At 38.8% G+C, this 20,381-nt stretch overlaps 1 protein-coding gene across 1 annotated transcript in view; it reads right to left on the bottom strand.

Moving 5' to 3' along the window:
• Positions 1–414: 414 nt before the first annotated feature.
• The window catches only part of CPA6 (carboxypeptidase A6), a 205,721-nt gene continuing 185,754 nt past the window's right edge, over positions 415–20,381 (bottom strand). The window contains exons 9-11 of the mRNA XM_008150360.3: positions 10,167–10,369; positions 6,017–6,101; positions 415–732 (exon numbers count right to left, since the gene is read on the bottom strand). Of these exons, the coding sequence (XP_008148582.2) occupies positions 545–732; positions 6,017–6,101; positions 10,167–10,369 (476 nt within the window). The 3' untranslated portion in view covers positions 415–544. The remainder of the gene's footprint in view (positions 733–6,016; positions 6,102–10,166; positions 10,370–20,381) is intronic.

Consider the following 20,381-nt stretch of genomic DNA (forward strand, 5'->3'; position numbering starts at 1 on the left):
CATTTTCAGAGTCTAAACTTATGTGCTCTATCTTGCTATATTTTTATGGGTATATGGTACACTAATGCCCGGGGTAAAGCTGTGAATAATCTGAGGTCTTGAAAATTTTATACTCATCATATTAAGAATTATAGTTCTTTCCATTTCAAAAATTTCCATTTCAAAAGGACCAAGTGATTAAACATTATTGGTGAATCTTAATTGAGAACAGGTGATTTATTGAAGTGACATTCTCAATTTGTACATTTTGTGAAACAAAAGACTTAAAAAATATCCCCACCTTAATCAAACAAGACTCTAATGGGATGTAAAATGGATGCTTTTGCTTACAACAAACGAGGCTATGCTCTTATTTATTTATTTTTTTTTACCATTTTTATTGCCACAGAGAGTTGAATTGCATGAGAGGTTCCTTTAAAAGTCCACAGATATGCTCACTCCAAGCAGCTGCCTCTCTCTTTAAGAAGAGTTTTCATCCACTGCCCAGCAGCTCCTGGGCAGAGTCAGCCGTCTTGCTGGCGGTTGACCTGACCCTCGGGCCATCTCAGGGGCACTTCTTCAGCAGGTGCATGGTGATGTTTTTCACGGCCAGCATGGTCTCTGTACAGGTGGGTTTGATGAGCACCTCTGGGAGTAAAAATCCAAAATGCCCAGTGTCACGCAGTTCAAAAGCAAACGTGTAGGGTATTCCATTTTTGTAGGCCCAATCCATCGAGCTACCAGAACTCACATCTGGAAGTTGAAAGAAAAAAAAAATCGGCCTTACTAAAGAGTCTGTATAATTTTCAAAAATGTATATATTACTAAGCTATACTACATTCTTCCAATAATACTGTTCACCAAGAATGATTTAATAGAAGTTCCTTGGCCTCGGGCTCAGAGACCTTATAAATCATACCTGCCATTTTTGAGAACCTAGTTTAGGTTTTAATGCTTTTCCAGTGTATTGACCTCAAAATTTCTCAGCTTCAACTCCAATAACATTTATTTCCACTCGAACTTTATTCACCCATGACCAAAACCACACTATGGACTTTTCTACTTCTTATCACTCAGTTCTTATTCACTTCCAAGGTCTAGAATATTGCAATTCTGTCCCCAGAAAACATCGTTTCTTATACTTCCCCTATTTTTTCCCCTCCTAATGAACTTGTTCTTTGCCTTTGCTTAAGTTTGTAGTTTCCAGTCTCTTCCCAGCCTTATAATTTCATTTAACTTCATACCTGGCCATGGTCAATTACTTCACTGAATTTCTCACCAGAACCCTAAAAATGACTCACCCAGTCTTTTTTCTGCCTTGGTTTTGCTGATTCTCGATCCCTGACCCCGTGTCTCTGCTTTGACGCCTTATGAGGGGGCTGGAGAAAGTCTGTGCTATAAATTCACACTAATCACTGAAGTCTTTCTCTGTTCCTGATGCTGCTCTAGGCTCCTTTCTCTACATCTTTACTTACTGAGTGTTTTTCACTCCCTTCTAGTCCTGCCCATCACTTTCTCACTGTTCCCATACTCAATGAGTAGTTAGCCAGTCACCTCCTCTACTGACCTCATAGCCCTCTGAGTTCCCTCCTTTAGCTCAGAAGAAGAAATGTTGCTCATTTTTTACACATGTCATCTTTTTATACCATTCATTACTGTCTTCTCTGCTAGTGAGCGGGTCCCTTCTCCAGGCCTTTGTTTCATTAATTAACCACCCCTCTATCTGGCAGCTGCAATGGCCAAAGTGTTCAAGCACCGCTTTCCTGCAGCACTTCCTGCTCTTGATCCTGCTATATGCCATCCTCTTTTTCTTCTTCCTGTTACTTTAAAACTAAAAGAGAATTGCTGCATGTTTCTTCTACATTCTCAGTCACTTTCACTTTGGTTCTTGCCTCTATCTGTCTATGAAAACTTTTTTCTTGAAGGTCACCAAGCACAGCAGGCCTGATCTCTAACCCGCCCCCCCCCCATCCCCCACTCAGATTCCACTTTCAACCTCTCCATAGCATTTATCCTAGCTGACAATCCTTCCTGACAGCTCTCTCCTTCTGGCTCCTGTGACCCCATATATTCCAGCTTTTCAGCAGAGTTATGAGTGCAGACAACAGAGGCAGACTGTACCCAATCCTCCCTCCTGGGGCTGCTCTGTGTTTCAGTCTCTCCTTTTGAAAAAGGGATGATAACACCTACTGCATAGGGTTGTTGTGAAAATGAAATAAAGGAATGTGCTTAGCCTATACTAGCTGTTACTATTTTGCATCTTTACATCCCAAAGTGCCTCGCATGTAGTTCTTAGCCAAACATACTCTTAATAATTTTTAAATAAATGAATACATGTTTCATAGAATAATCTTTATATACTTCTCTCCTGAAATTTATATAATGTAGCCTGACATACACCGTTACGTTATAATGTTCACCTACTCAAATAATACCACTTTTTATGCTGTTTTTGCCAGGACAAATTAGAGATAGAATTAGTACGGGAAGATGACAATTAGATGACTCTGTTGTTTCTCAGGCTCCTCTGGCTTCAGTTAGGACAGGCTGTGGCTTCATTGTTCCTCTGGGTTAGAGTACACTGGAACTACAAATAGTCGTCATAGGAGCCAAAGCCAGAGACAATCTGCCAGCAGTTACCTCATGGTCATGTGACAGCCTCATTTCTATGGTAACAGGTTCTTCTCGGTAAATATCATACTATGACTATGCCTTGATAGCAAGCTGCAAAGGTGAAGTGTAAGATTTTTAAAACGAATGTTTTAAAATTGTTAATACATATTGGTATTAATTGGTAATGTGATTTTCCCCATTAAATTTTTTAAAATTTTCAACTATAGTTGATATTCAATATTATATTGATTTCAGATTTATAGCATAGTGATTAGACATTTATATGCCTTATGGAGAGATCCTGCCCAATAAGTCTAGCAGCTCCTTGGAACCATTACAATATTATTGACTATATCCCCTATGCTGTTCTTCCCATCCCCACGACTATTTTGTAACTGCCAACTTGTACTTTTTTTAAAAAATATTCTTTATTGTTGAAAGTATTAATAGTCCCCCTCCTTCCCCCATTGTCATCACCCATCTGCCCCTGCACCCCAGTCTCAGCCTCCACATCCCCACTGTCTGTGTAATTTGTACTTCTTAAACCCTTCCCCCTTTACAGCCAATCCCCTACTCCCCCTCACATCTGTTAATCACCTACTCTCTGTACCTATGAGTTTGTTTCTATTTTATTTGTTTATTTTGTCTTTTAGATTACACACATATGTGAAATCATATGTATTCATCTTTGACTGACTTATTTTATTTAGTATAATAATTCTAGGTCAGTTCATGTTGTCACAAATGGCAAGATTGCCTTCTTTTTTATGGCCAATGTATACATGTACCAACTCTTCTTTATCTGACTGTCTATCCATGGACACAGGTTGTTTCCATATCTTTGCTATTGTAAATAATGCTGCAATAAATGTAGGGATGCATGTATTTTTTTCAAATTAGTGTTTTAATTTTCTTTGGACACATACCAGGAAGTGGAATAGCTGGGTCATATGGTAGTTCCAATTTACAATTTTTAAGGAACCCCCATACTGTTTTCCATAGTGGCTGCACCATCAGTGCAGGAGGGTCCCCTTTTGTCTGCATCCTTGCCAACACTTGTTTGTTGATTTATTGAGGATAGCCATTCTGACATGTGTGAGGTGATACCTCATTTTGGTTTTAATTTGCACTTCTCTGATGATTAGTGATGTTGCAAATCTTTTCATATGTCTATTTGCCACCTGTATGTCCTCTTTGGTTAAATGTCTATTCAGGTGGTCTGCAATTGCTAGTTGTCTATGTTGGGCTTCAAGGTGCCTGGGAAAGGCTATGCTGTCACCAAAGCCGGCTGCCACTAGTGCTGGGCTTGGGGCTGCTTAGCAAGAGGTACTGAGCCTACTGAGGCCAGACACTGCTTGTTTTGGGTTTCTAGACCCTAGAGAGATTTTAGTGAAGTCTGCAGTACGGGCCAAGGCTGGTTGCTTATGGGGAACAGCAGCTGGATGTGGTTCCAGCTCCTGTGTGAGTCGGGTGGGCGGGGTCTCAGGTAATCACCAGGGTGGGGCAAGTATTAACCAGGTGGGTAGGGACTCAGATTTGTCGCCTGCTTGTGCTTACAGGCTGAGTTGGGGGAGGGCTCAACAAAGGAACAATGGCACCTGGCAGCACTTCTGCCCCTTTGGCCCCACCCTGAAGCCAGTCAATTCATTTCCTCCCCATAAGCCCCTGGTGCTTTTCCAGCTGCTGTGCCTTCCCTGTAATTTAGGGTGAGTGTTTGTGACTCTGTGCTCAGGCCTTTTAAGAGGACGCCTGGATCTAGAGCAGCCCTCCATCTCACCTGGACAGATCCCTGCTGATTTTCACAGCCACATGTTGTGGGGACTCCTCTTCTTGGCCCTGGTGCTCTGGGCTGGGGAGCCCACTGGGGGGCTGGTAGCTTTCCCTCCTTAGGGGGCACCTCTGCAGCCAAGATATCCTTCCTGATTTTTAACCTCCACAAAATGAGTGTGGGACCAGCCCATTTTGTGTCCCTGCCCCTCCTACCAGTTGACAAGAGACTTCTTTTTAAAATTCATCTATATCTATATCTGTCTTTGTCTCTATCCCTATCTCTGTTAATTAATTCAGAGAGGAAGAGAGAGGGAGAGAGAGATAGAAACATCAATGATGCGAGAGAAATCATTGATCAGCTGCCAACTGCATGCCCCCCATGTGCCCTGACCAGAATCGAACCATGATCTCCTTGTTCACAGGTGGACGCTCAACACACTGAGCCAGACTAGGCGGACAAGGCTTCTGCTTTATATCCTTCGTTATAGGACTTCTGTTCAGCTAGTCTTCAGGTGGTTCTCAAGGGTGGCTGTTCTACAGTTCAGTTGTAATTTGATGTGGTCATGAGAGGAGCTGAGCACATCATTTACCTACTCCACCATCTTGACTGGATGTTTATAATGTGGTTTTTAAAAATACCGTATTTCCCCTTTCAGGGTGACTTAATTGACAAGTAGCTCCGAAAAGGTCAGCCTGAGACTAATGATCATGGAGTGTGAAAAAAGTTCTGACCCTTAGGACATTCTCATTATTAGGATAAACTCGTTTGATAAGTAGTGTTAATTGACAAACCAAGCTTTTCTTCTGAAGACCGAAGAAAGTGAATGGTTATGAATATAATGATGGGTAGATTAAAGATATCAGGAGAAATTTGCTACTTTATTATAATGCATAATCAGGTGTCACTATCTATACATATACATATGATCTATGTGTGTCTACACCTTAACATGCATATATGGACATTCAGATATTTAGGATTTCCCACTAGATTTTTCAAGTCATATAGTCAATGAATTTCAGAGTTTGAAAGGCCACGAGACATGATTTGTCTGATATCTCATTGAATAGTTGTGGGTACTGAAGCCCAGGATTAATGTCTTGGCCAGACTTGTGGCAGAATTAGGACTAGAATCCATGTGTCCCAATTCTTTGTCTGAGTTCTTTCCATATACTCAATTGTTCATATATTTCAATCACCTTTTAAGGGAAAATTCAGCTGAAGATGCTATGTAAGAAATAGAATTTCATAACAAGAATGGTGGAGGAAAGGAATAAAAGGGAAGCTCTGTTCATGCTGAAACATTACTTCAGGATTTCCCCAGGCCCATTTCCAGGCTTATAGTGGTTACAATTGCTTAAGGAGCCCATTTTGGTACTTTCTACTGTCATAAGATCTCAATTCAACTTGGCAGTCATTACTACATGACTAGAATATTCTCTGCTTCAAATTTATTTAAATTGGTACAGTGATTTCTGTTGAGCAGTGTAAAACTAATCAGATATAAACTCCCTTCATCTTCCTTGGCTAATTTGGTAGTCAAAAATTTCATGTTAGGGGGCACACACTTTCTCTTTTTTTTAAAGGGAAGTCATTATACAGGATATTGGTTCAATAAATGACTCTCTAACACAACATACACAGGAAACTTACACAAGGTGCTGGAGGCAGGTCCATATCTATACTGTATCCCATATACTGATCGAAGTGCATTCACAGCTTTATAAGCTGCAGATTCCTGTGAGGAGAGAAGGGAAAAACTATATCACTTACATCATTGCATTGAAACCTCTGGAAGCACTGCATGTTGTTTGAGCCTTATCAGTCATCACTTTGAAGAACAAGGATGGACACATTAGTTAATAGCCAACCTATCTAATAAAGAGGGAATATGCTAATTGACCCTCATGCTGTCGCAAAGATGGCGGTGCCCACAGCCACAAGATGGCGACGCCCAGTCCCCTCAGCCCCGCCGGGGCAGTAGGCGTGCGGCAGGGCTGGGCCCACCCTGTGCGCCTGCCTCTGGAGTCCCCCAGTCCCCTTAGCCCCCCAGCTGCCCAGGGCTGGCCAAAGGTGCAGGCAAGCCTCGGATGGCGGCTGCCCAACCATCCAGGGCCGCCCGAGGCTCAGGTAACCAGGGCCGGCGGAGGTTTGCGCTGCCGACAGTGGCAGCAGCAGAGGTGTAATGGGGCGTCGCCTTCCCCTGATTACCAGGTTGCCTCCCACCTCTGAGGGCTCCCAGACTGTGAGAGGGGGCAGGCTGGGCTGAGGGACCCCCCTCCTCCAGTGCATGAATTTTCATGCACCGGGCCTCTAGTATTTAATAATGTTATGTTACTCTTTGTTACATGCTGAATTTTGCAATATGTTTTAGAACACATTTCCTTTGATTTATCCTCACTAAAAGCCAGTGATCAGTAACATTTCCATTTTACAGATGAGTAAAGGAAGTCTCAGTGAAGTGAAATGGGCATGCTGGCCTTATACGGCAAGGAGGGATTGAGTTGGGATAAGTGGATAAGTACTCATATCTTCTGATGCTGATTTAGAGTTCTGTCTTCACGTTAGTTCAGAGACACCTATTTCTATAAATTACAACATGTTTGGTAGGGCAGGGCTCATCTCAATATTTAGCCATGTGCCTATACATAAGAGATGTTTAATCAATACATCTTGCATGAATGTTGAATAAGCGTAGGTTAGCAAGAGTATTAATGTAATCTTATTGATCCTTAAGTACATAATTCAGTGGTGATGTACAAGATATTTAGAACACATATGGATCAATTAAGAAGCTCTTTGATTCAGCAAGAATGACTTGTCTTATGTTATGTGCTTATTCCTACTGGGAACGGGGACAGTTTTAGAATGCCCCATGACTTCTAAAGTTACATACACCTCTGACAGAGCTAGCCAGTAGTTCCAAGCTGTAGAAGTTTTGAGGTGAAACTCTTCCTACCAATGTCAAAAACCAGAGAAAATATTCAGCACAATAAAAATACTAAAGGGTGAATATTCAAACATGAAACTAGAATGATACCGACTACTCTTGAAAATCTTTCAAATGGTTAAGTACACGTTTCAGCAAAGAGTTAGGCAAGTATTGTATGACCAGTGAGAAGTAAAGAAGTATGTTGAAACCAGTATACAGCTCTCCCATTTCAATTTGTCCATGAATAATTGAATACATCAGTTGAAGCACTCTGGGCAATGTGGGCTGTGTGTTGGACCCAGCTTCAGCTTGCTGTCCTCATTCACCTCAGGGAGACATTAAGCAGCATTTGTAGCAAATGCCACCCTTTGTGGATATTCAGGGACCAGGCTCCAGAACCTGGCAGACAATCGATTATTGATCTCACTGATGCTGACATTCTCCTTTTCAGGAGCCAACAGAAAAAGAATGTAAACACCATAATGAGGTATCTTTATGGAGAATGTTCTAATGTTTTAACATCTTATCCAATGGTCATGGAAATATTCCATGGAAAGGGCAGCTCATTCTACACTTAGGAGATTACTGCATTCTACTGGTGTGGAGACCTTTATTCCTCATTATTTCATGACTAATCCAAAGGAAAAATCTATTAAGAAAAAAACCAGATATCCACTTATACCCATGTACACAAAACACCTACATAGTTTTAGGCTTTTCAACTCACTGCTCTCTGACACTCGGTGCGGGTGTCTGTAGATAAGAGGCTTAGATATGATCCTTCCACAGAAGATGGAAACTTCAGCACATTTAAAAATATATATATTTTATTGATTTTTTTTTTACTGAGAGAGAAACATTGATCAGCTGCCTCCTGCACATCCCCTACTGAGGATGTGTCCGCAACCAAGGTACATGCCCTTGACCAGAATAGAACCTGGGACCATTCAGTCCGCAGGCTGACTCTCTATCCACTGAGCCAAACCAGTTAGGGCTTAGTACGTTTTTAAAGAACCCTTTTCCTGGCTTGCACAGCTAGACATGTATTTGAGAGAGTTTAAGTGCTTCCTCTTTTTTTATTTATCTTATTTTATTTTTATTTATCCTTATTGTTGAAAGTGTTACAGATGTCTCCCTTGTTCCCCCTAATGACCCCCTACATCCCACTCCTCCTTCCCCCAGGCCTTCACTGCACTATTGTCTATATTTATGGGCTTTGCATATATTCATATACGTTCTTTTCTCTATTGCTTTCTCAGTTTGGACTGGATAATTCTTTGCTGTGAGAGGCTGTCCTGTGCATTGTAGGATGTTCAACAGTATCCTTGACCTCTACACACTAGATGTCAATTGCATCTTCCAGCTCTGTTGTGACAATCAAAAATGTCTCCAACATTGTCCAATGTCCCTTGGGAGGTAAATTCATCCTTAGTTGAAAAACTAATCTACTCTTTATATTACACCCTTCAATCCAAGACAAAATGAAAATAGGCTTTATTTCTAGAGAGAAGATAAATTCAAAATATGGAGAACATTCTCATGTAATAGTTTTAATATATTGCATATTCCATGTAATGTGTTATGAGCATGTAAATAGACACTGCCATTTAGAAAGGACTGAACATTTACCTATAGAAACATTGTGATACAAGGTAGTTAGGGTGCCTGGTCAACACCAATAACAACGAAAACCCTATTTGACCCTCAGAGTAGCTGAAGAATAGCACTATCAAATGTAACTACCACATTCACAATATTTCTTGAGAGAGAGAGAATTTGCTTGGAATTCTTGCTTGTGATGCCAAGAACGAAGTTCCTCTTTTAGACAGAATACAAGCCTTCCCATAGGCCTTCTATCTTCCTCATGTTCCCTATTCCTTCCAGTCCTGGACATCTAGATGAGGAATTCTTACAACCCCAAGCACTGGCACAGGATTTGCAGTTCAAGGTACGGGGAAAAAGGAGATGCTTCTCTTTTATAAGACCCTTTAAATTTAAGTATAACATACATACAGCTCAGTGAATGACCAAAAATTGCACACACTTATGTAACCCCATGGAGGTCAAGGAATACAATAGCAGAAGCAACCCAAAGGCTCACCCATGCCTCTTCTCAATCACTGCTCCCAACCTCTCCTCCTCACTTTTAAAACTATACATTAGTTTGGCCTGGTTTTGAATTTGTTAGGTCTTAGACACTATAGGCTCTGAACCAGACCCACTTTACAAGGAATTATGCCTACAGTGGGTAGCTTGTTGGGTTATTGAGATGTGGAGAGAAAGAAACACTGCTTTTTCACTTTTAAGTAATCTCATGCCTGAAAGGCTGTTCATTCTTAGTTCTAACTTGTCAGATACATGCCCAGAGACTTAGTAGCATTAAATAAATAGCACTTATAAATTAAAACTTGCTTTTAATTAATGAGTCAGACCATAATTTATGAGCAATTATTTACTCAATAAAGTGTACATGTGACCAGAACTGTAATACTAATAAAATCCATCCTAACATTTTCTGCATAACCTGTCAAGAGAATTTAAATAGGATGAAATGATTGCATCTGAAAAGCAGCAGAACACAGTGGTTAAAAGCAATAACCCTGAAGCTAGATTTGGGGCTGAATCTTGGCTCTGACACTTAGTTGCCATGTGTTTTTAGTAAAATTATTTAATTTCTCTAGGTTCCCATTTCCTCATCAGTAAAATGGGGTTAATAATAGTTTTCTACCTTATATGATTATGAAAATAAATGAGTTCATATATATATATAATGTTCATTAGAATGCACAGAATATATGTTTGCTATTATCATGAATCATCTTAGAAAAGAAGCATGAAGCCTGGCACACATGTACACGGGCAAATACTTACCACACAGCTAAAATTGGGGATGGTTGCATATTTGTAAGAATAGGGATACAGCAACATCTGAGCGTATGCATGAAAGGAGAGGTAAGCCCTAATGTGCTTCTTGTGTTTTCGAAGAAAGTTAGCAACAGCTTTCACTTCAGGCTCAGATTCCGGAAAAGGTCCGCAGTATGTATCATCACATGGGTGCATAGAAGCTCCTTCATCTGTGAGTTAGAAAAGAAAATGGGGTGGGGGAGTGGGCAGGCAAGGAGCAAGAAACACAAGTCAGCATTATTAAACTGTGATTTTTCTTTTATTTCTATACACATAGGGTACTGTTAAGCAATTCATCTACATCTCATTTACAGAAATCGATTACTGAAAAATCCACTGTGGCTCAAGCCTTCCTGCATAATAGGAGGGTGGCCTGAATAGGAAATAGGTGCTGATTGTTTAAGTTAGCCCGAAAAAAGAACTACTTTAAAGAGATAGCTCTATCAGTTGGAGAACTAATTCTATATGATCCCCTAGGGAAGGGAAGTCCTCCTGTTTATATTCATCACAACACCTGTACTTTCCCTCCATAATGTTCAACACATTTGTAATTAGTGTCAAATATTTACTTATTTATTCAACCAATATTTACACTGTTCTAGGTTCCCCGGGATACACTGGAAAACAACACACCCCAAAATCCCTGCTCTAACAGAACCTACATTTTATCTGGAGTCTTTGTTAGACTGTAATGCTCTGAAGGCAAGGGCTGTGTGTGTCCTTGCTGGGCATCTGGCAATTAGAACAATAGTATGGCAAGTGTTCAACCAACATTTGCCGAATAAGTGAATGTCAAAAAGAAAAGGCTAAGAATCTATACAGGTATCTTGTGAGATATAAATATTGATGTATCGAAAACATGGAAACAAGACAATTCCACAGAACATGCCAAACCAATTTCTATTATATTTTTATATCAGCAACATCCAAACAGGTTTTGGAAAGCCCCTCTTAGGGGTTTGATAGTGTTCAGTTAAGAAATCTTCAAAATGAAATTTAAAAAAAACAAAAACTAAATTTTGATAATTTTTGAAATGAAAAATCATGTTATACAGGTCTATGAAGAGGAGGAGGGAAAATAAGATTCACTGCAACAATCACAAAGTATTAAGGATCCAAGAAATTATGGAAATAAATTACATTTCCCATAGTTATTTGCCATTCTGAGCCATTATTATCCCTCTAGTACCCCTAGAAAACTATAACTCTTCCCATAAACAAATGGAAAATGTTTGGTGGTCCTGTGACATAGTCTAACTCTACTGAACACAAAAAGACAGCCAAGTCAAATCAGACTAAAATTTGAGGGCAGTAAGTTTAGTTTATGCTTCTAGGAGCGTCAAGATGGGGAACTGAAAGCAATTGTGGTTTTCCTCTGTTGAGTCTAATTCTGGAGATGCCTCAGAAGCAAGTGAATGATTATGGATGGAACTGGGAACTAAAGCTGATACTCCAAAAGGAAGAGGAAAAATAGGCATCTGACGAACACTGATGTAAAGCACTGGAAAGGAGAGATCACCAACTGAACAACTAATTCCAGAGGGAGCTGAACTAATGAGCTAGAGAAACAAGAATTTATAATAATCCTAGTAAATATTCTCAAGGGACTATAGGAGGGCATTAGAAACAATGAACAGAAGTTATAAAAAAGATCCAATCAGATATAATAGAAATTTAAAAATTCCTGGGTTGAATGAACACAGTTGAGTTAATGAGGTGGAGTGGGTTTTGAAACATTCCCAGAGGCATCAAGAAGAAACAAAGAACTGGGAGAAAAATTAAAGGTTATAAAAAATGGAATATGTGTCAACATTTGATTAATAGGGGCCCTGAAAGAAAAAAATAAACAGAAGTTAAATATTTGAAGTACTGCTAATTGAAATTTCCTCACAATTAGAAAAAGATTGAATGAACTTATTGTGTACCAAACAAGAGAATTAAAAGGGAAAACAACTCATTGACACCTTCAGGTAGAATTTAAAAACAAACAAATCCAGGGAGACATAAGTAGGTCATCTATAAAGGAACAAGAATTAGATTCACATTTACCTTCTTATTAGCAACACTAGAGTAATATTTCCAAAGTATTTTTAAAATATGTTTTTATTGATTTTAGATAGAGAGGAAGGAAGAGGGAGAGAGAGATAGAAACATCGATGAGAGGAAAACATTGATTGGCCGCCTCCTGTACACCCCCTACTGGGGATCGAACCCACTACTTGGGTATGTGCCCCGAAACCAGCGACCTCTTGGTGCATAGGATGATGTTCAATCCACTGAGCCACATTGGCCAGGCCAAAGTATTTTTTAAAAAGAAATTTGAATCTAAACTTTTATATCTAACTGAACTGTCATTGAAATGTGAGAGTGAAATAAGAATGTTTTCTGGCATAAAAGACCTCCGAAGGCATAGTATACACAGACAATTTGTAAACACTCTTGAAGAAAGTATTCCATCAGAATGATAAGAATTACTGGAGAGTAACCAACTCAGTAAGATCTTTTGTCTAAATAAGCAATGTCCCAAGGGGAAAATAAGTATAATGATCGAGTATCAAATTCTAGAATATAACAAACTGAGAGAATGATGGAGGGTGGGGAACCAGAAGTAAAAGCATGCTAAGTGTTTGGTGTCTTTCTCAAAGGAGATATAGCTATTGATGAAGTTTTGAAATTGATGGAGAAAAACAATACTAAGCATGGATCTTAATAAGTTAGGAATAACCACAAGAAGAAAAAGGGAACACAAATTTCCCAGCTAACATAAGTAACTTAGAACCATTCAATAGAAAATAGAGAAAAAAGAAGACATTAAAAAATAAAGAACAGAAGTTAAGATGGCAGAAATAAATGTTAATGATTAGTTAACACACAAGTTATTATGAAAAATGCTAACAGATGAAACTCACCAATAAAATGACTGACATTTTCATATAGAATAATAAGACCCAGCAATATTATGTCTACAGAAAAAGTAGTACAAGTAAATATATCAGATATCTACTTTTGTTTTTATTAAAGTATTGTTAACATATGATATTACATTAATTTCAGGTGTATAACATAGTGACTCAACATTTATATACCTTATAAAGTGGACATCAAGATAAGTCTAGTAACCATCTCTCGCTATAAAAAATTGTTATGATGTTATTGACTATATTCCCTATGCTGTGCATTACATCCCCATGATTTACTTCTTTTATAATTGGAAGTTTGTACCTCTTAATCCCCTTCACCTTTTTTATCCATCCCCACTCATTGGCAACCATCCATTTGTTCTCTTCTCTGTGAGTCTGATTTTTATTTTTAGATTCTACATAAAAATGAAATCATGTGGTATTTATCTTTCTCTGTCTAACTTATTTCAGTTAGCATAATACTTTCTAGATATGTCATTGTTGTTACAAATGGCAAGATTTCTTTTTTATGGGCCAGTAACATTCCATCGTATATATGTATATACCCATCTTCTTTATCCAGTCATCTATCAGTAGACACCTAGGTTGCTTCCATATCTTGGCTATTGCATGTAAGTAATGAACATTGGGATGCATATATCTTTTTGAATTAGTGTCTCCATTTTCTTTGGATAGATACTCAGAAGTGGAATTGTTTGGTCGCATGGCAGCTCTATTTTTAATTTTTTGAAGAATCTCCATACTGTTTTCCATAGTGGCTGCATCAATTCTCCACAGGGCATGAGGGTTCCCTTTTCTCCACATCCTTACCAGTATTTGTTCGTTTATTTATTGATGATAGCCATCTTGACAGGTGTGAGGTGGTACCTCATTGTGGCTTTAATTTGCATTTTTCGGATAATTTTTAAAAGGGAAAAATTTAAAAAAGCTTTTTATAAAATATATTTTATTGATTTTTTTTTACAGAGAGGAAGGGATAGGGATAGAGAGTTAGAAACATCGATGAGAGAGAAACATCGATTAGCTGCCTCCTGCACACCTCCTACTGGGGATGTGCCCGCAACCAAGGTACATGCCCTTGACCGGAATCGAACCTGGGACCTTTCAGTCCGCAGGCTGATGCTCTATCTACTGAGCCAAACCGGTTAGGGCTAAAAAAGCTTTTTAAGGGGAAAAAATGAAGCCAGAAAAGCATAGATAAATTTGGTTCTATTTTCCATTTTTCAGAAACTGTCCTCTGTGGAAATTGATTTGAAAGAAGCAGCTGGATCCTCTAGTTAGCATTACTTGGGGAAGTTAGAGATATTGTCACATAAATTCAGTTGTTATTTTTCTTCTTTTAAAATATTTGATTTGAGAGAGAGGAGAGGGGGGAGAGAGAGAAGGAAAGAGAGAAAGAGAAGGGGAGAGAGAGAGAGAGGGAGAGGGAGGGAGAGGGAGAGAGAGAGAGAGAGAGAGAGAGAGAGAGAGAGGGAGAGAGAGAGAGAGAGAGATTGGTTGCCTTCTGTATGTGCCCTGACTGGGAATTGAACCAGCAACCTAGGTATGTGCCCAACCTAGGTATGTGGCACGACCTTCTGGTGTGTGGGCTGACACTACAACCAACTGAGCTACATCGGCCATGGTCATTTTTTTTTCATTTTCTGTGTTTGTTTTTCTTTTCATTTATATCTTTTAAATTTCACTAAATGGGATCGTATTCCATTCATTTATTTTCAATCGTTGTAGTCTTTTAAAAAATGTATTTTTCACTTGCTTCTCCCACTGTCAACTAACCTTCAGGTAACCGATGTTAGCAAGTGAGTGCAGTTGTTAACATAGTTTATGAACATTCACACCTGTAAGTGCATATATATGTATTCACATGCCCATGCATATATCTATTTTTATATAGGGTTGTGTTCATTTTTATAGGAGCTATTTTTGGTCATAAAAAAGGATTATAATCCTATAGTTTCTTGCCACTTGCTATCTCCTTCAATGCTACTTTGTGAAACTCCATCCATGTCAACTTGAATTCATTCTTTTTTTTAAAAAATATATTTTATTGATTTTTTACAGAGAGGAAGGGAGAGGGATAGAAAGTTAGAAACATCGATGAGAGAGAAACATTGATCAGCTGCCTCCTGCACACTCCCTACTGGGTATGTGCCCGCAACCAAGGTACATGCCCTTGACCGGAATCTAACCTGGAACCCTTGAGTCCGCAGGCTGATGCTCTATCCACTGAGCCAAACCAGCTAGGGCATTGAATTCATTCTTTTAAATTCCATTGTAGTTGTATCATAATTTAGTCTCCCACCTGCCTATTGCAGGGGATTGTGTTTATTTCTCTCTTTGTTATGATGAACAATACTGCAATATAAAAAGTAGGGCATATTACTACTGACTTGTCAGAAGCAAATAGTGCAATAAGTATCATAGTACACATATCCTTACATGTGAGGACTCTTATTTCTGTGGGACAGATCTATAGGCATAGGACAGTGGCTTGAAAGATACATTTAAAAATATATATATTTATTTTAAGTAGGTGTTAAAGTCACATGATTCCAAATTTTAAAGTTCTAAAAGAATTGTGTTTTTGATCTGCAGTTAAATGTTCTACCCCTGAGCTGTAACCCCTAACCTTGAGTGTATTTTTCATTTTCATAGATTTTTGCCAGATTGCTTACCAAGATTTTTACTATTTACATTTCTATAAGTAGTGTATAAGATTGCAGTATCTCCTTAATTCCTCCCAATAATAACTTTCAAGTTTATCACCTACTGTTGACAGATATTATATTAGGTTCAGATGTATGACAGTGACTAGACATTTATATACCTTATGAGGTAATCACCCTGATAACTCTAGTTCCCATCTGATATCATATATTGTTATGACAAGTTATATTCCCATAAATTTTTATCACCTTTTGATATTGCCATTTTGATGGCAAGAATTTAATTTTTATTCCTTACTATAAGTATATTTGAGCATTGATTTCTATGTTTATTTCAATTGGACACTTCTCTGAGTTGCTTACTCATGTCCTTAGCTCATGTTATCTCTTGGGTTGTTTATCTTTTTCTTACCCATCTATAAAAGAGCTTTGTATGCATACTTGTCTGTCATCTGCATTGAAATTATCCTCAAATTTATAATTTTTCTATTCAGTTGTTTATGGTAACTAAACATTTTAGACATCTAAAATTTTATATAACCACTATGTCCTTTTTTTAAAAATCGCTTTTGGGTTTCTTGGGTTGGTTAAAAAAAGTTTTCCCTATTCTTAAAGATTATAGGTAATGTATAGAGTTTCTTCTAAGACTTTTTATCATTTTTTTTTTTTTTCATCCAAGTCTTTAATTTTTCTGGATTTCTTTTTATACATATGTAACATATGGCTATACCTTCAGTTTAAAAATATGGATAGCCAATTCTGTCAGTATCATTTATTAAATATTTTATCATTTTCCAGTGAATTGAAACAATACTTTGATCATATATTAAAGTCTATTGCATGTGTGGATCTATTCCTAGATTCTCTGTGTAGTCTGTTGATCTATTTGTCTATTTCCATATTGTTACCCTATCAATCTATATTAGCATTACAGAATGCTCTGATATCAGGCAAGACAAGTTCCTCTTACTGTCCTCCTTCCTCCCCACCCCCCGTGCAAGTTTATTGCCTTTTTAGGGTCTATTTATTTAGATCATATGAACTTCACTATCTTTTAAAATCAATTCTAAAGAGCTGAAAACAAAATGAAAAGCCCCATTGAGATTCTAATTGGCATTGCATTATATTTATACTGATTTTGGAAGGATATTATTATGTTGAGTGATCCATTCCAAGGACATGTTACACCATTCTACATGACACCATTTACCTGCGTTTGTCAGAAAGCATAGTATCCTGTGTGAAAATTGTGTGCCTACCCATTTCCCTACTTGTTGGGCCTAGCACAGTGTTTGATTAATATTGGGCACATACTAAAATGAAACAGCACTTTATTTCCTAATTATCATGCAGAGGCTAAACTGTATAATAGTAAGAAGGGCCATGCCTCAATTTAATGCTGTTTGCCTGAGAAACACATTAGGCGATGGAATACACTATAGCATTTTATGGTTTACTTTGTGGATTGGAATCCTGCCAATGTTATTTACCACAGATTAAGTATTGATTCAGCAAAATGGGATAACACATTCAAAATTCTCTCTGCCTGTGTTTTTCTCTGAATTTTTGCCTTACTCATCTATACCAACGCTTTTTTAAAAATAGAAACAAAATATGACTAGCAGGGCCTCCAAGATGGAAATTAATTAACTCAGGTGGAAAGGAAGCCACTAAAATGATCTAATTTTATTTACAGCCTTTGGGGGCACTGTTCAAGCTTTACTAAAATGTAGAGGAACGGCTCACAAACATTACTGAACCTTAAGTGCCTTCGGAATTTGGATACACAGTTTGAAGAGTCCTGTCTAGATCTAGTCTCAATCACGCAGATTCTGATCCGAAATATCTGCTGTACTACAGAAGATCAAGATAGCAGAAAATGAAAGCACCAGACAGCATTTTAAGGAAACAAGTAAAAAAAGAAAATCAAGAAAAGGGTTCAATAATCAGGACACTATGATAAAACAGACTTCTAAGGGAAAGGGACAAGAAGCATCAATCCTAAAATTTTAGGTTTTAGGAGCATGATCATCTAAGGGTGATTCGTCTTCCCTTAGTTTATGGGAGCCAATATATTGTTTCTGGAGCTGAGACAATATTCTCTTTGCCAGTTTCACATGCAGAACAAGAGCAGAATATATAACAGACCTCTGCAGTGCAGAGGGAGAGATTTGAGTCCTGTCAAATAGAACAGCATACATCTCTGTTCTGAGCATTTCAGCAATTTAACTTCCACACCATACATCACCTCTTCAGTTGTTGAGTACTGAGATGCGAAACTCTACAAGGACCTCATAAATCTAGACAGGAGACGAGATGCGTACATGGGAGGAAATTAGAGGACAAGGCAATGTAGATACCGAGAATACAATTGTAAAGCGTGTGGTGCAAACCAAGTACACAGAACATAGAGGAGGGAGAGGGAGCAGGGGGATTAGGATCCCTGGGGAGACTGTCATGGCAAAGAGACTTGGGGTTACTCAAGATGGATGGAACTAAAAAAAGTGGGGTTTTATTTAAAAAATAAAGGACCAAAAAAAAAAAAAAAAAGGCTTTGTTGCTTGTATGAACATTAGTTCCTCTAAATGGTAAAATGAGGTAGGTAGTGGTCTTTAGAGAAAAAATGGAGAAGAAAGGGGTGCTAGAAGCAGCAATGGCCCGAGCATCACAATAAGAGTGGTACTACTGCTGAGCCAAGTCACAGAGTGTCACTGCTCCAGCTGCATTTGTCCTGGGTGGACCAGGACCCCAATTGGTGGTTCTCACATGGTGTTGTGTTGCTATCTGTTGTGTGTGTGGGGTGTCACACAGCAGCAAGTTACTAATATATGTTATAAAATTATTTAAAACTAGATGCCTGATGCACGAAGATTCGTGCAAGAATAGGCCTTCCTTCCCCTGGCTGCTGGCACCTGGGACCCAGGCCTTTGCTCTGGCCGCCGCCTTCTGCCTTCGTGCGCTGCCCAGAGGCCTGGAGCGGCCAGGGCAGGGTGGAACGCCTGCATCGTCACTGACGACGCAAGCATCCTGGCCCGGCCGCCGCCATCTTTGTTGCATATTCAATTTGCATATTCCCTCCTTATTGGCTGTGGGCTCCACCATCTTTGTCATGAAGTGATGGTCAATTTGCATATTCCATCTTTATTAGATAGGATAATCAATTTAGTTGTCCTGATTAATAACTCTTAATTTATTCTCATATACTAGTACTCTTGTAATGGGGGAAAGAAATGGTCCATTAGAGTGGGTGTGCTTGGAAGTAACCACAGGAGTGTGCTCTCACCATCATTGGGGTATGTGGCAGTGGGGAAAATAAAGCTGAGAACTATTGGCTAGAAAATGATTGCTAAGACTTTGTAGCATCGACAGTTTGTGGTTCTAGTCCAGAATAAAAAAAAATTCCAATGTAATTGCACACTTACTTTTCCTTAAAATCTTTAGATTCTGTTCTGAGGATGTGAGGGTAAAATTCAGTAATAAATGTTGTGTGGCCTAATTGATGTTTTGTTCTTAGAGGCAGTCTGTAAGAAAACTGCAATCTAAAACTTAGTTGGAAAGCAAATGAATTCATTTTTCTGAACACATTTTCCTTAGATACATTTTCCCTCCCTGCCTAATGTCTTCTAACCCCCTCCCAAATCTGTTTCTGCTCTTGTATTATAAACTTGGTATAGGGCTCCTGATTGCCCAAATCAGAAGTCATTTACTGCACCCAACAGTCTACAAAGAGCTGTTAATGGCATTGTTTTAATTTCTCTCAAGTACACCCAACCCAACTAATAGTGTCTTAGTCAAAACTATCCTGGATTATTGTAGGGGTTTTCCTGGCTCTAGGTCCTTCTTAATCTGCTTCTTCAGAAGTCCTGAATTAACTTTAATAAAATGCAAATCTTAATGTGTAATTCCTTTGCTTAAAACTTTCCAATGGCCAACCACTGCCTTCTGGATAAAGGGCTCAGATTAAGGGCATTTTCTCCATATTCCTTGTGCCTGGCTGAAGAACAACCCCCAAAGACTGCCAGATCCTAATCCATAGAATCTTCGGATGTCACCTTGTATGAGAAAGGGCCTTTGCAGAGGTGATAAATTAATAGTCATAGGATACTTATAGGAGGAACATTGGATTATACACAGAAGAGAGGGCTAATTGACAGGAGCAGGGGGACGCTGAGTCCGAGAAAGGGTGCTATGTTGCTAGCTTTGAAGGTGGAGGAAGAGGTCACAAGATAAGGGATACAGATGGCCACTAGCAACTAGAAAAGGCAAGGAAATGGATTCTCCCCTCCAGCCCCCCAAGGGAGTGTGGTTTGCCCCACCTCCAGCCTGATGAAATCCATTTTGGACTTCTGGCCTCCAGAGCTATAAGAAAACAAATTTGTGTTGTTTTAAGCCACCACGTTTGTGGTCATTTGTTAGAGCAGCAAAAGGACACTAATACACTCTTATAAACACCCTTTATCTTTACACAGTTTAATGTAATTGTATTTTTACTAAACCATTAATCTTCTTGAGGGCAGGAATTATGCCTTTTTCTTGTTTGTGTCTTCTGAGCCTAGTATACTGTTCTTAAGAGATTTATTAAATAAGCTAATAAA

The sequence above is a fragment of the Eptesicus fuscus genome, chromosome 19, assembly GCF_027574615.1.
Source record: "Eptesicus fuscus isolate TK198812 chromosome 19, DD_ASM_mEF_20220401, whole genome shotgun sequence".
Lineage (NCBI taxonomy): Eukaryota > Metazoa > Chordata > Mammalia > Chiroptera > Vespertilionidae > Eptesicus > Eptesicus fuscus.